Below are 14,606 nucleotides of genomic sequence, written 5' to 3'. Positions count from 1 at the left end.
CTGGCAACTAGCCCAAGGGTGCTGAGCCACCACATGCCCACCCCTACACTCAGATGTCCCAAGCACCCCTTTCCTTAAAAAGATAAAAATAATAAATAATAAATCACGTTTAGATATTCAAGCCTACAGCTATTTAAAAAAATAACACCTGCATTTACTTGGAGGCAAAGACAGTGCAGCAGGAAGATTCCCGCCTGCAAGTCTCCTTTGAGCATTTGACACAACTCTCCATTTAGCTGGTTAGACAGAACATTTTCTGCAGCTAACCTCACTCGTGTTGCCTCTCACTGAGCTGCTCTGTGTTTTTGTGTGAGCAGAGTAGGAGTGAGAAACATTTTTGACAATCGTGCTTTTCATATTGTTGCGGGTGGGAGAACTGAGACTGTAAAAACCACAGGAGTCCCTTCAAGGAACAATGACAAGACTGCAGAGCCCAACACTCTGGTCTTAAGATTCCTCCTACCAAGCAATAGTCATGCATAACAGGAAGGCCATCTTGATGAAAAGGAGAATTGCATTTAAGAGATTTGCAATGATTTTTTTTTAAAAAAATACAATATTTAGCAGGTTTTATATATAGCTTATTCATAAAAACCATTAATGGTTTACATAAAGTGATTTATATTGAGAAGTGGTAGAGTGGTTAGAGTGCTGGGGTAGAACCTTTGAGAGCAGAATTCAAATCCTTACATAACCATGGGGGTCAGTCATCATCTCTCTGCCTAACCCACCTCACAGGGTTGCTGTGGGGATAAAATGGAGATGAGGAAGAACCATATATGCCACCTTGAGCTCCTTGGAGAAAAGGTGGGATAGAAATGTAATAATAATAATAATAATAACCTTTGTGATAGGGACAGGGGGGAATTAGATTCAGCTTGAATTTTAATGTGAACCCTCTCTAACTTGCACTTTCTAAACACATATAATCCTTCAAAATTAACACTGCTCTGAATTTTGTAATATGGTTTTTATTTATTCTTATTTATTAAATTTATCTACTGCCCTTCGTCCGATGATCGCAGGGTGGTTTACAATATAAAAACACAAAAATAAATTGCAGAGTAGCAAACAAAAACAATACTGCCTCAGTTCTCCAACAAAAAAACCATGTGCATATCAATGGGATGTTTACCTAGAAACATATTTATCATTGAAATAACATACAAAAAAGCAAGAATGGTGGGTTATGATGGTTCATTCCTGAAGACTCACAGAATTCACTGGATTCCTGAGTGCATTGGAGGAGTTTCTAGTAGACAGAGCAAGTGACCCTCTTGAAGCCCTTGTCATGCTGTGGAACAGTTAGATGTGTTGGGCTATTGACATAGAATCATAGAATCATAGAGTTGGAAGAGACCACAAGGGCCATCGAGTCCAACCCCCTGCCAAGCAGGAAACACCATCAGAGCACTCCTGACATATGGTTGTCAAGCCTCTGCTTAAAGACCTCCAAAGTAGGAGACTCCACCACACTCCTTGGCAGCAAATTCCACTGTCGAACAGCTCTTACTGTCAGGAAGTTCTTCCGAATGTTTAGGTGGAATCTTCTTTCTTGTAGTTTGGATCCATTGCTCCGTGTCCGCTTCTCTGGAGCAGCAGAAAACAACCTTTCTCCCTCCTCTATGTGACATCCTTTTATATATTTGAACATGGCTATCATATCACCCCTTAACCTCCTCTTCTCCAGGCTAAACATACCCAGCTCCCTTAGCCATTCCTCATAAGGCATCGTTTCCAGGCCTTTGACCATTTTGGTTGCCCTCCTCTGGACACGTTCCAGTTTGTCAGTGTCCTTCTTGAATTGTGGTGCCCAGAACTGGACACAGTACTCCAGGTGTGGTCTGACCAGAGCAGAATACAGTGGCACTATTACTTCCCTTGATCTAGATGCTATACTCCTATTGATGCAGCCCAGATTTGCATTGGCTTTTTTAGCTGCCGCGTCACACTGTTGGCTCATGTCAAGTTTGTGGTCAACCAAGACTCCTAGATCCTTTTCACATGTACTGCTCTCAAGCCAGGTGTCACCCATCTTGTATTTGTGCCTCTCATTTTTTTTGCCCAAGTGCAATACTTTACATTTCTCCCTGTTAAAATTCATCTTGTTTGTTTTGGCCCAGTTCTCTAATCTGTCAAGGTCGTTTTGAAGTGTGATCCTGTCCTCTGGGGTGTTAGCCACCCCTCCCAGTTTGGTGTCATCTGCAAATTTGATCAGGATGCCCTTGAGTCCATCATCCAAGTCGTTGATAAAGATGTTGAATAAGACCGGGCCCAAGACAGAACCCTGTGGCACCCCACTAGTCACTCTTCTCCGGGATGAAGAGGAACCATTGATGAGCACCCTTTGGGTTCGGGCAGTCAGCCAGTTACAAATCCACTGAGTGGTAGCATAGTCAAGACCGCATTTTACCAGCTTCTTTACAAGAATATCATGGGGCACCTTGTCAAATGCCTTGCTGAAATCAAGGTAGGCTACATCCACTGCGTTCCCTTCATCTACCAGGCTTGTAATTCTGTCAAAAAACGAGATCAGGTTAGTCTGACATGACTTATTTTTCAGAAATCCATGCTGACTATTGGTGATCACAGCATTCCTTTCTAGGTGCTCACAGACTGTTTGCTTAATGATCTGTTCCAGAATCTTCCCTGGTATTGATGTCAGACTGACTGGGCGGTAATTATTTGGGTCCTCTCTTTTCCCCTTTTTGAAAATAGGGACAACATTTGCCCTCCTCCAGTCTGCCGGGACTTCGCCTGTTCTCCAGGAATTCTCAAAGATGACTGCCAGTGGTTCTGAGATCACATCTGCCAGTTCTTTTAATACTCTTGGATGCAGTTCATCTGGCCCTGGAGTCTTGAATACATCTAAACTAGCCAAATATTCTTGTACTATCTCCTTAGTTATTCTGGGCTGTGTTTCCTTTGCTGAATCATTTGCTCCAAATTCTTCAGGTCGGGCATTGTTTTCTTTATCGGAGAAGACTGAGGCAAAGAAGGCATTGAGGAGTTCAGCCCTTTCTGTGTCCCCTGTTTGCATTTCACCATCTTCTCCTCTGAGTGACCCCACTGTTTCTTTGTTCTTCCTTTTGCTACGAACATACCCATAAAAGCCTTTTTTGTTGCTTTTAACCTCTCTAGCAAGCCTGAGTTCATTCTGTGCTTTAGCTTTTCTGACTTTGTGTCTACACGTGCTGGCTATTTGTTTGAATTCCTCTTTGGTGGTTTCCCCCCTTTTCCATTTTTTGTACACATCCTTTTTTAATCTTAATTCAGTTAAAAGTTCTTTAGATAGCCACCCTGGCTTCTTTAGGCACCTTCCACGTTTCCGTCTCATTGGTATTGCCTGTCGTTGTGCTTTTACTATCTCCCTCTTAACAAACTCCCAGCCATCATGAACTCCCTTTCCTTTTAGTATTGCTGTCCATGGGATCTCACCCAGCACTTCCCTAAGTTTTATGAAGTCGGCTTTCTTAAAGTCAAGAAATTGAGTCCTAGTATGCTTGGCTGCTCCTTTCCGCTGTATAGTAAACTTCAGAAGAGCATGATCACTCGCGCCTAATGATCCTTCCACATCTACCCCACTAACCAGGTCATCAACATTGGTTAGGACCAGATCTAAAATGGCTGTTCCTCTTGTTGCTTCTCCCACTTTCTGGACAATGAAGTTGTCTGCAAGGCCAGTGAGGAATCTGTTTGACCTTATGCTCTTGGCTGAGTTTGACGTCCAACAAATATTCGGGTAATTGAAGTCCCCCATTACTACTATCTCCCTTCCTTTTGCATGCTTGGCCATCTGTTCCAGGAAGGCATCATCTATGTCCTCCGTTTGGCTTGGGGATCTATAGTAAACTCCCACAATGAGGTCTCTGTTATTCTTCTCTCCCTTAATTTTGACCCAAATGCTCTCACTTTGGCTTTGAGGTTCTAAATCTTGGATCTCTTCACAGGTATACACATCCCTGACATATAACGCCACTCCTCCTCCTTTCTTGTCTGGTCTGTTTCTCTGAAATAGATTGTATCCCCCCATTATTACATTCCAATCGTGGGACTTATCCCACCATGTTTCAGTGATGCCTATTATGTCATATTTAGTTTGCTGTACCAAGAGCTCAAGCTCATCTTGTTTATTTCCCATGCTTTGCGCATTAGTGTAGAGACATTGAAGTCCATTAATCATTCCCCCGTGTCTCTTATTTAAGGATTTTTTCCTCCCACCACTAGGTCCGCGTGCTGACATGACTGCCCCGAGTGCCCTCTCCTGCATTGTGAGGCCTGTTGTGTACTTTGGCTCACCAGTGAACTAGGGGCAATGAAACAGGCCAGACAATGGCTAAAGTGCAAGTGATGAAAGAAGCTGACAGAGTATGAGTAAAACATAACTGCGGAGCAGTCAGAGCAGTGAAGAAGGCTCACTTCTCTGCCTCCATTCACATCTTAAAGTAGCCATATTGCCCAGGGTCTGTTAACATCTACTTCAGGGAAGCGAGTTTTAGGCTCAGTGCAAGGCACTTTGAGGTTAAAGTCACTCGCTTTCATAGAAATATCAATGCCATATCCATACTCACTACATTAAACGGCGTAGCTAACTGCTCCGGTGCCTGGGGCGGGGGGGGGGTGTCCTGCAGCTGGGGGTGGGGAGAGGTGAGCCTCTCCGACGCTTGGAGTCTCTCCACTGCCTCCCCCTTAGCTGTAGGGAGGCTGAGGGAGAGGCAGTAGGCAGACACAAGTCCTATGCTGCCATTTCAGGCATGTGGAACCTGCAGGCATCTAAGCCACCACGTCACACCTAAAAAGTTTTGTGAGCCCATTTTTTGAAAAAAACCACACACCCCAACTCATCTTGTCAACCCCCCCTCCTCAGTGATGACACCCGGGGTGGACAGCACCCCCTGCACCTCCCTTCCTCTGCCACAGACTACATTCCCCAGTGAGGCATCCAGTGCAACATCTGCTTCAACTTATTGGGATCAGCTTCAGTTGATGTCGCCTGACAATGGGAACAAGGTTCTTGGGACAATGCAGCCAGTGGCCAGCAACATCTCTGTTCAACCCTTACCCCTCTTGGCTTCTTAAAGCTTGCCATGGGATTATGAATGTGTGGATACAGGGTGTGGGCAAAACATCCATGTGGAAGGGAGTGGTCCTGGCTGTCCTGAAAGATGCAATAATAAAAAAATTCCTTCCAGTAGCACCTTAAAGACCAACTAAGTTAGTTCTTGGTATGAGCTTTCGTGTGCATGCACACTTCTTCAGATACAGATATCTGAAGAAGTGTGCATGCACACAAAGCTCATACCAAGAACTAACTTAGTTGGTCTTTAAGGTCCTACTGGAAGGAATTTTTTTATTTTGACTATGGCAGACCAACACGGCTACCTATCTGTAACTGAAAGATGCAGTTATCAAACCACTCCTGAAAAAGCCCACCGCAGACCCACTGGCTTGTGACACAATGTGACAACTACTGCCCAGTTGCAAATACTCTCTTTTTCGGGTAGGTGATTGAGAGGGTTGTAGTGCAACAATTGCATGCTCTCTTGGATGAAACCAATTTCATCCAACGGACCAATTTCAGTCTATGTTCAGGCCTGGTTATGGGACTGCATTCACCTTGGCCACCCTGATGGATGGAGAAGGACGTGGTGAATGCAACTCTATTATTCTTACTTGATCTGTCAGCAGCTCCCTGGCAATTGTGCTTTGGGCGCCACAGGGTACCATCTTGTTCCCTAATGCTGATTAACATATATGAAGCTGTTGAAGTCACCATTGCAAGATTTGGAACATGGTGTCATCAGTATGCTGATAATACCTAGCTCTCCTTCACTGTAACATCTGAATCAGGAGAGGTTGTGTAGCCTTGGACCGGTGCCTGGACTCGGTGGTGGGCTGAATGAGTGCCAAGAAACTGACTCTAAATCCTGGCAAGACAGTGGCACTGATGGTGGGTGGTTCCCAAGTCTGGATAATTGGTCAATTGCCTCCTTTGGATGGAATTGACATCCCTCTGAAAGAGGAAACTTGCAATCTGGGGGTGCTCCTGGATCCATCTGTTGCTAGAGGCCCATATGACATCAGTAGCTAAGAGTGGCTTCCACCAGCTTTGGCTGGTACATACCGTATTTTTTGCTCTATAAGACACACTTTTCCCCTCCTAAAAAGTAAGGGGAAATGTGTGTGCGTCTTATGCAGCGAATGCAGGCGCAAGGCTCTGTCAGCGCTCCCTTTAAAGAGCCGCATGGAGCGTGTGTGCGGCTCTTGGGGCCTTTTCCCGAGTGCTCTTTAAAGGGAACGCGGCTCTTGGGGGAGCCTTAGCCGCGCACAGCCTCTCCAGGCCGGAGAGGCTGCGTGTGGCTAAAGAAGACACCAGGACAGCGAGCAGGATGCATCCCGCTGGATGTCTTGGCTTCTGGCTTAGCCACGGGATGAAGTCTCCGCAGGGGAGTGAGGAGCCTCCCCTAAAAACTAAGTGCACCCAATCGTCCGGTGCGTCTAATAGAGCGAAAAATACGGTGATTTACATTCATTTCTGGACCACAATAGCCTGATCACTGCGTCCATCAACTGCTAGTCTCCAGGCTGGATTATTGCAACAGGCTTTATGTGAGACTGCAAAATAATAATAATAATAATAATAATAATAATAATAATAATAATAATTTATTTCTACCCCGCCCATCTGGCTGGGTTTCCCCAGCCACTCTGGGTAGCTTCCAATAAAACACTAAAATACAATAACCTATTAAACATTAAAAGCTTCCCTAAACAGGGCTGCCTTCAGGTGTCTTCTAAAAGTGCAAACCTAATTCAACCTCTGCTTAAAAACCTCCAGTGAAGTCTACCAACTTCCAAGAGAGTCCACTCCTTTGTCAACAGGTCTTACTATCAGAAAGTTGTTGCTGATGTTTAGTCAGAAACTCCTTTCTTGTAACTTGAAGCCATTGGTTTGGATTCTACCTTCTGGAGCAGGAGAAAACAAGCTTGCTCTGTCTTACATGGGACGGTCTATTAGATATTTGAAGGTGGCTATCCTATCCCCTCTCAGTCTCCTCTTATCCAGGCTAAACATACCCTAATTAATATCATTAACAACAACAAAACCAAACGAAAAACCCTAAACAATACCACAACCCAAGAATGTGTTCAGCAACTTTTGTAGCTGGGGTCAGTCCGTGTCCCACTTTTCTAGGCCAGGTGGGAAAAGGCCAGCAAGGCAGGGAGCAAGTTTTCCAGGACTCACAGCCCAACCTGTTCTCAATCCTGAGTAAGCAGGGGACCTGCCAGCAGCAACAATGGGGTAGCAACCAAAGTGATATCCAGGGCTACTCCAAGATCAGAGTCCAATCAAGCAGAGTCCACAACAAAGAGGCAGGCAAGAGGCAAAAGTGAGAGGAGTTCATGGCCAGGTTTGTGATAGGCAGGACACAGAGCTGGTATATTGATGTTGTCTAAGGAGCTCTTCCAACCCAACACTGGGGGTTTTCAGTGGGAGCTGCTGGAACCAAATGCTTACACCAGCTGACTCCTGTTAACTTCCTCTTTCCCAGAGGTCTTCTTAAGAGGAGGGCCTTATTCCTGAAAAGTTTGCTCTTGCCTGTAGTCCTTGCCTGTAGTCAGGTCCTTCTCCAGATGGGCCAGGTTTCCCTCTGGCATTGAAGGCGACACTTGATCTCAGACATGGGACCCATTCCATCTCAGCGTCAGAGGCTAACCTCTCTCCTAGGCAAGAGAAGTTTGGGGAAGTGCTCGGTGCCCAGTTGCTTCCTGGTGGGTGCTAGCTCTAATGCCAATTGGAATGATTACTTTAATGACAGCTCTGGATGCAAAGGGGAATTAGAAGCCACTTAGCTGACCAGACATATCAATACTCTAACCTCAGAATGGCCAGGAGGTCATGAGGGGTTTCTGGCCAACCAGAACTCACAGCCAGGTTACTGAGGTGTCTCTCATAAGGAAAGGTGGTGGCATCTTCCAGGAAACACATATTTAGACTTAACCCAAATACCAGTGGAAAATGCCTTAGGGCCAAATAAGAGCACATGGTTGCATTCAAAATGGCAAAGGTTCCAAGGACTAATCAGGCTGCAACCACTGTGAGAGAGGATTTGGCTTAGACCAATGCAGCTTTCTGTGAAACCTTTGCAATGGTACCATATTCACTGCTCTGAGCAAACACAAAACAGACACATCATTTACAGGACATGTGCAAAGTTCCAGCTGACTTGAGCTTCTTGGTAATGTATGTATAAACATATATGTGATGCTTTAAAATAAGCTAGAATAAATAAAAAGTTGCTATTCTGAAATGCCCACTGTCTTCCCATTTCAACAAGAGGAACTGATATTATGTGTAATCTGTTTTACCTTTTAAAAATTCTGAATATTAAATTGTTGCTACCTGCCCTGCTGGTGCAGGATGGATAAGAAATTTAATTTGATTTAATTCAATAATAAAATTATTTTAAAAGTCCTTGCACTAGTGGAAATGCTTATTTGGATGCTGATGTCCATATAAATAAGCAGGCACTTCCCCACTGAGGTCCCATGCTGTAGACAGATTACTACAGTAGTTCTTGGAAAGTCTTCACCATGACAAATCTGGGAAGAAACTGCCAATTTTTTAAGATGCAAACCTAAAGCATCTGAAAAACAGTCCCTGCAGGGTTGGGGGAGAAGTATTTCTGAAACAAGGTGAGGTGCTTGATTTGTTCTCCTTGCTGTTGTACTTTGAAGGACATTTGTCCAGAACAAACTGTTCTGCTGTAAAGAGGATGCTTAGTCCTCACATTTAGCCTTAGGTTTTGTTTTGAGTCTGGTTCCCACATTAACACCATCCATTTGAAACAGCACCCAGTTGCCAAGAGACTTCTGTTCTGCTGAAAGAGCTGCAATCGTCAGAGTGATTTAACAATCAATCCCTCTTCACAGGGAACCCTGGGAATTGTAGCTCTGTGAGGGGAATCATAGAACTGAGTTGGAAGGAATCCCAAGGGTCATCTAGTCCAACCCACTGCAGGAAACTCAGCGAAGGAGAGTCCACTACCCCCCGAGAAAGAATGTTCCACTGTCAAACAGCTCTTACTGACATTTAGTCAGAATTTCCTTTCTTGTAACTTGAAGACATTGGTTTGAAGTCCTACCCTCCAGAGCAGAAGAAAACAAGAAAACAAGTCTTCCATGTGACAGCCCTTTAGATATCTGAAGATGGCGATCATATCACCTCTCAGTCTCTTCTTCACCAGGCTAAACATATCCAGTTCTCTCAGTCATTCCTCATAAGGCTTTGTTTGCAGACCTCTGCACACATTCCAGCTTGTCAATATCCATCTTAAATTGTGGTACCCAGAATTGGACACAATATTCCAGGCATGGTCTAAGCAAAGCAGAATAGAGCGGTACTATTACTTCCCTTGATTGGGTGCTATACTTCTGTTTATGCAGGCTAGAATAGAAGTAGCTGCTGCTGCTGCTGCTGCTGCTGCTGCTGCTGCTGCTGCTGCTTCTTCTTCTTCTTCTTCTTCTTCTTCTTCTTCTTCTTCTTCTTCTTTTTACTTCTGCATCACACTGTTGACTCATGTGAAGCTTGTGGTCTACTAAGACCCCAAGATCCTTTTCACATGTCTCCCCATCTTATCGCCCCATCTTATTCTGGAGCAGCTGATTCTTCCTGTCTAAGTGTAGAACCCGACTTGTTTTTTAGAAATCACAGCATCCTTTTCTAAGTGCTCACAGACTGACCGTTGAATGATCTGTTTCAGGACCTTTCCTGGTATTGATGTCAAGCTCACCAGTCAGTAGTTACCTGGGTTTTCTAACAACTCACAGTACCTTTAATGAACTACAGATCCCAGAATTCTTTGGGGGAAGCCATAACTGTTTAAAGTGGTATCACTGTGTGTTAACTATATAGTGTGCATGTGGCCCAAGAAACAGAATCAAGGAGGAAGCTCTGCAGATGAAGAGGCGGGACTCTGCAGACAGAAGACAGCTTGATTCTGAATGCCTTGACTCATGAGAAGATCATTTGCACTTGACCCCAGTGGAGTGCCTTTTAACTTTCTTCCATATATGTCAATGGCTGCTATTTAATTCTACAGGGAAATATCTAGTAGAAAAAGCTTGCCTCCCACCCCAACTACAATTGTATAGGGGTGGGTGTTTGGTTTGCCTCTGCAGAGATGCACTACACCCCCAGACGTCTTTGTAATATACAAGCCTTCGCTATACACACAGCAGTTATCATAAAGGCATTTTTCTTGCAAATGGTAATTATTACTGTTATCATTACTGGTTGATATTATGAACAGTGAACATAAATTAGGGATTAAGACAAGCTAGGGTGGTTGGTATAAGCTCAGGTGGAAGAGACAGAAAAAGCAATGCACCATCAGAAAAGTATTTCATGTGCTGCTTATAAAATTGCCTCCTCTTTCCACCCACCAGCACAGAGCTAGTCAAATTACCTGGAAAGTTAAGCAGATAACACCCAACTCAGATGATTTTGTAAGGAAAAAGGAATCTCCATATCTCTTAGGCTTCAAAAGAGATTAAAGCTATTGTCCTACCTATCACAGAGACGCTGTGCTGAGGAGAAGGATGGATGGAACTAAAAAGGACAGGGGTTAATATCTGGGTCTCAGCCCCCCCCCCAACTGTCTGAGAAGTCCCTAGAAAAATGGTAAGGAATTATGACAGCGAGGAAGTTATCCTGTTGCACTTTTGTTCTCTTGGGACTAATAACAATAACACCATCATCAAAGTTCTCCTATCGTTCCCAACTATGAAAGGATTGCTGCATTCAAGACAAATTGCAGGGTTGCTTTGGGAGCCATGAGAATACACCACAAATCCTATCAACAAGGAAGGGAAGAATGACAGAAACACAGCTGAGCTGACATTTTTTGGAGAGAAAATATCTGCTATTTTTTTCCTTTCTCTGTCTGTCCACCTCTCCATAAAAGAAAAAAAAAAAATCTTGCAGAATATTCTCCACCACTTTATATGATTGCCACCATTCCCCCACTGAACAATACCTTGTTATGATGCTACATCGCAAAAGATTGTGGTGGAAGCAAAACAGTGGCCAGGCTGTTAAATCAGATGTTGATGTTGCTGCCACTTGAAACAGATGCAGTGGTGGTGCGGACAATGAAATGACTTGGGGTAAAAGAATGATTCTGTGTTACTGTCTCTGTTAATGGTCAGCCCCAGCCATGAGAAACAGATGGGAAAATTTCTCCGTCTCGGAGAAATGCCATTAAATCTACCCCACCTGACATTTTTCTGTTCTCAAATAGGATAGAAAATTTCAATAGGCTGGTTACTTATTTGCTATATTTATGAGACCCTTTCGTGAAATATAGTTCCCTAGCATTGTACAGAAAAAAAGAATGAAACATAACAAGAAATATGCAATACACATAAAAGAGACGTCCAGCCTACAAAACCAAACACAAACGCAGCAGAATAAAACAGCCAAGAAAGACATATGTTAAAAACTTTCGGAATTCTTAGCAAGGCCCTTTGCAGTCCTGGCAGAAAGGTCTTCTCATGTGTTCCAACATTCCCTGATGTCACTTGGATTGTGTCTACGGCAGACCTAGGGACTCTCTCAAGGCCAAATTCCATCCTCAGCCACATCTCTTCTCCTCATACCACACACCTCACCAATCCTACTATGAATCTTCCCTGAGTGTTTCTGCCTGACTGGAACATATCACTGAACTCTGATAATGCTTGCTATGATGGAGATATGGCTGTGCAGGAAGTAGCCTACTTTAGAAAGGTAAAATTAGCACCAGTTGCTCTGCCCACTTTTGCTTCTGGCCCCACCCATCACTGGCATGTGGTCCCTTGAAGGTTTCCTGGATGGAAATGTATCTCTTGTGGTGTAAAGAGGTTTTCAACCCTGGTCTAGAGAGGGGGTTCTACTCAGGATTCATGACTGGGGTCTCGAATTCCCTCCTGGGGGAAAGTTTCTTTAGTTCCCCTTCCTTATGGTATTTTGACAGATGTTCTTTTTTGGAAAGGCCTTCGCTCTACAACTAGGGTGGCCATGAAATTCATTGTAACAAAGAGGGTAAAAGCGGGCGCATATCTGCATAAAATCTGTATGTGTGCAAATATTTGCAGAAGTATATCTGCAGAAACGCACACTGTATGTGTAGCTGCTGGGGGAGCATGTGGACATGGAAGTGAGGAGTTGGCCATTACCCTAAACATACCACTGGCACGAAGCATGGCAGGTGTGAACACGATGGTGGAGATACATGGTTGTTCATTAGGGTGGGCAAAAAGTGACAGAGATCTGCATATCAAGTTGCATGTGCTAACTTATATGTGTTAACTTTTGATGGGTAATTCAAAGCTTTAAAGCCCCAAGTGGCTTGCGCCTATAATACCTGAAAGATCATCTGCTCCCATATAAACTGACCCTAAGGCCATCTACCAAGGCCCTTCTCTGCAGTGCCCATGCCAAATCAGGTGCAAGAGTGGCTATCAGAGAGTGGATCTTTTCAGTGGTGACACGCTGACTGTGGCTTGCCCTCCTCAGAAATGCTTGCCTGGTGTCCATGGTGTACTCATTTTGGTGCAAAGTGAAGACCTCCTTGCCACCCACCCCCTGAATAGCCAACCAGATGCTTCTTGAAAGTCTGCAGGGAAAGGCAATGGTGGCAAAAGTCTTCCCCTGCTGTGTGATTTCCTAAAGCAATGGTCATCACAATATCCATGAGCAAGATACAAATGTTCAGGAATAGAGGAAGAAGGGAGAGAGAGGAGGAAAAAAGAGGGTCTGACTCACCCTTACAAAGCTGGCAGGAAACCATCCTTCTTCATCATCGATCTGTCCCCACCACCAGTCCTTGTTGGAGGCATCCAGGACCTTGATAACGTCTCCTGCTTTAAACGCCAACTCCCGGTTGGCCATGGTGACGTGATCCCATACTGCCTCAGCGCTTACAATAGAACCGCCACTGATCAGCTTGAAAAACAAGATAAGAGACAATCAGCAAATACGTCTTCCCTGGGAAAAGGCTTGTACCCTTTCCTCCACCCTCTTAACACACGAAACATCAGCAGGCATTTCCTAACCATATCATTACAGCAGGTTGGTTTGTCCAATACTTCTTCCTTTTAAAAACAACAACCTTGCTGTGAGGAATTTCAGCTGTACCCCAGAGCAATGCTTTTACTTTTTTCCAATAAACTTTTACAGCATTTTCTAATTAATGGAAAACCTACATTACACACACACACACACAGAGAGAGAGAGAGAGAGAGAGAGAGAGAGAGAGAAGTAAACAGTATAACATTTCAAACACATAATTTATATTTAAGAACTTTATATTTTTATGAAACTCTTTCACATGTGACTCGCACACTACAAAACCCCCTGCAAACATCCAGTTGACACAACACACCATGCCAGTTTGTTGGGCCCTTCCTGGCACCTTGGGGGACTAAATCTCACCAAGATCACTCTGTGTCTGAGCTACAGCACTCCAGAGGCTGCAGATGAGGGCACACACAGCTCCATGCACAAATAAAATCTCTGCAGAACTAGTGTGGTGTGGTGGTTATAGTGTTGGACCAGGACCTGGGAGACTAGGGTTCAAATCCCCACTTGGCCATGAATTTCACTGGGTGATCTTAAGCCAGTCACTGCCTCTCAGCGTAACCTATCTCACAAGGTTGTTGTGGGATTTATATGAGGAGGAACAGAACCATGTACACCACCTTGAGCTCCTTGGAGGGAAAGGCGGAGTATAAATGAAATAAATAAATAAATAAATAAATCATCGTGGTTATAACCAAGCTTTGTATTGTCTGGGCAGATTTCCTATGCAAATTGTCTGTTGGAGTTGTTTTAGGAGAAAACACTTTGCTAAGCGTTTTCCACCTGAGGCAATATAACTGAGATGCAGGTTTTCTGTCTCAGTGAGAAAGAACTAGACTTTAGTGTGCACTCCAGAAAACACCCAGTCCTCCCAGACATGCAGGAACAGATGGACAATGGTAGGTAATGAAAGTTTGTCCAGCATTACTAATCTTCTCATTTAGGCAATCTTGATACTCATGAGTTGCCCCCCTCAACACTCCCTTCTACACCATCCTAGCCTAAGTATGTGTCTCTCCTATCATCCTTGGAAACCTCAACTTCACCTGCCCCAAACCCATGCAGATGCATACAGCTGCAGAATTTCTATGGGCCATTTTGGAACACAAGAAAAGCCCCGTAGTTGGATCAGGCAAAGGCCTATCTAGCCCACCCCTATCTTCTCACAGCGACCAACTGCATGCCTAGGGGAAGCCTACAAACAGGACCGGAGCACAAAAGCAGAACTCTTCTTGCTTAGGATTTCCCACAACTAGCCTTCAGCAACAACATCTGGCCCTAGACATAAGATATGACCACCACGGCAAGTACACTTTGATAGCCTTATTTCCCACAAAGCCTGTCTTGGGAGGGGAGGGTGAAGCCACTGGAGAGGGAAAGCCCTGCCAACCTTTCTAGGTTTTCGGAGAGCTCTGGTCTCTGGTTGAGAGAATGTTTTTCATAATTTAGCTGCCAGAGTCCACTGGGAGCTGCTGAGGGCTTA

The 14,606-nt window shown here is 44.4% G+C and overlaps 2 protein-coding genes across 12 annotated transcripts in view; both read right to left on the bottom strand.

Annotated features, from left to right (window-relative positions):
* The window catches only part of ARHGEF9 (Cdc42 guanine nucleotide exchange factor 9), a 294,596-nt gene that overhangs the window by 63,338 nt on the left and 216,652 nt on the right, over window positions 1-14,606 (bottom strand). For all 10 annotated transcript variants that reach the window (XM_082208208.1, XM_082208206.1, XM_082208209.1 and 7 more), the window contains one exon: window positions 12,809-12,988. In XM_082208208.1, coding sequence (XP_082064334.1) covers window positions 12,809-12,988 — 180 coding nt within the window. The remainder of the gene's footprint in view (window positions 1-12,808; window positions 12,989-14,606) is intronic.
* LOC309523986 (uncharacterized protein) overlaps window positions 12,891-14,606 on the bottom strand; it is a 61,161-nt gene continuing 59,445 nt past the window's right edge. Inside the window, exon 2 of one of the 2 annotated variants that reach the window (XM_082208313.1) lies at window positions 12,891-12,988. The gene's annotated coding sequence lies outside the window, so the exon portion shown is untranslated. The remainder of the gene's footprint in view (window positions 12,989-14,606) is intronic. The other variant, XR_014215711.1, reaches the window with a different exon arrangement.

Source organism: Podarcis vaucheri (assembly GCF_965113315.1).
Source record: "Podarcis vaucheri genome assembly, chromosome: Z".
Taxonomy (NCBI): Eukaryota; Metazoa; Chordata; class Lepidosauria; order Squamata; family Lacertidae; genus Podarcis; species Podarcis vaucheri.
Note: the sequence above shows the minus strand (reverse complement) of the source record. Positions and strands in the feature narration are given on the sequence as shown.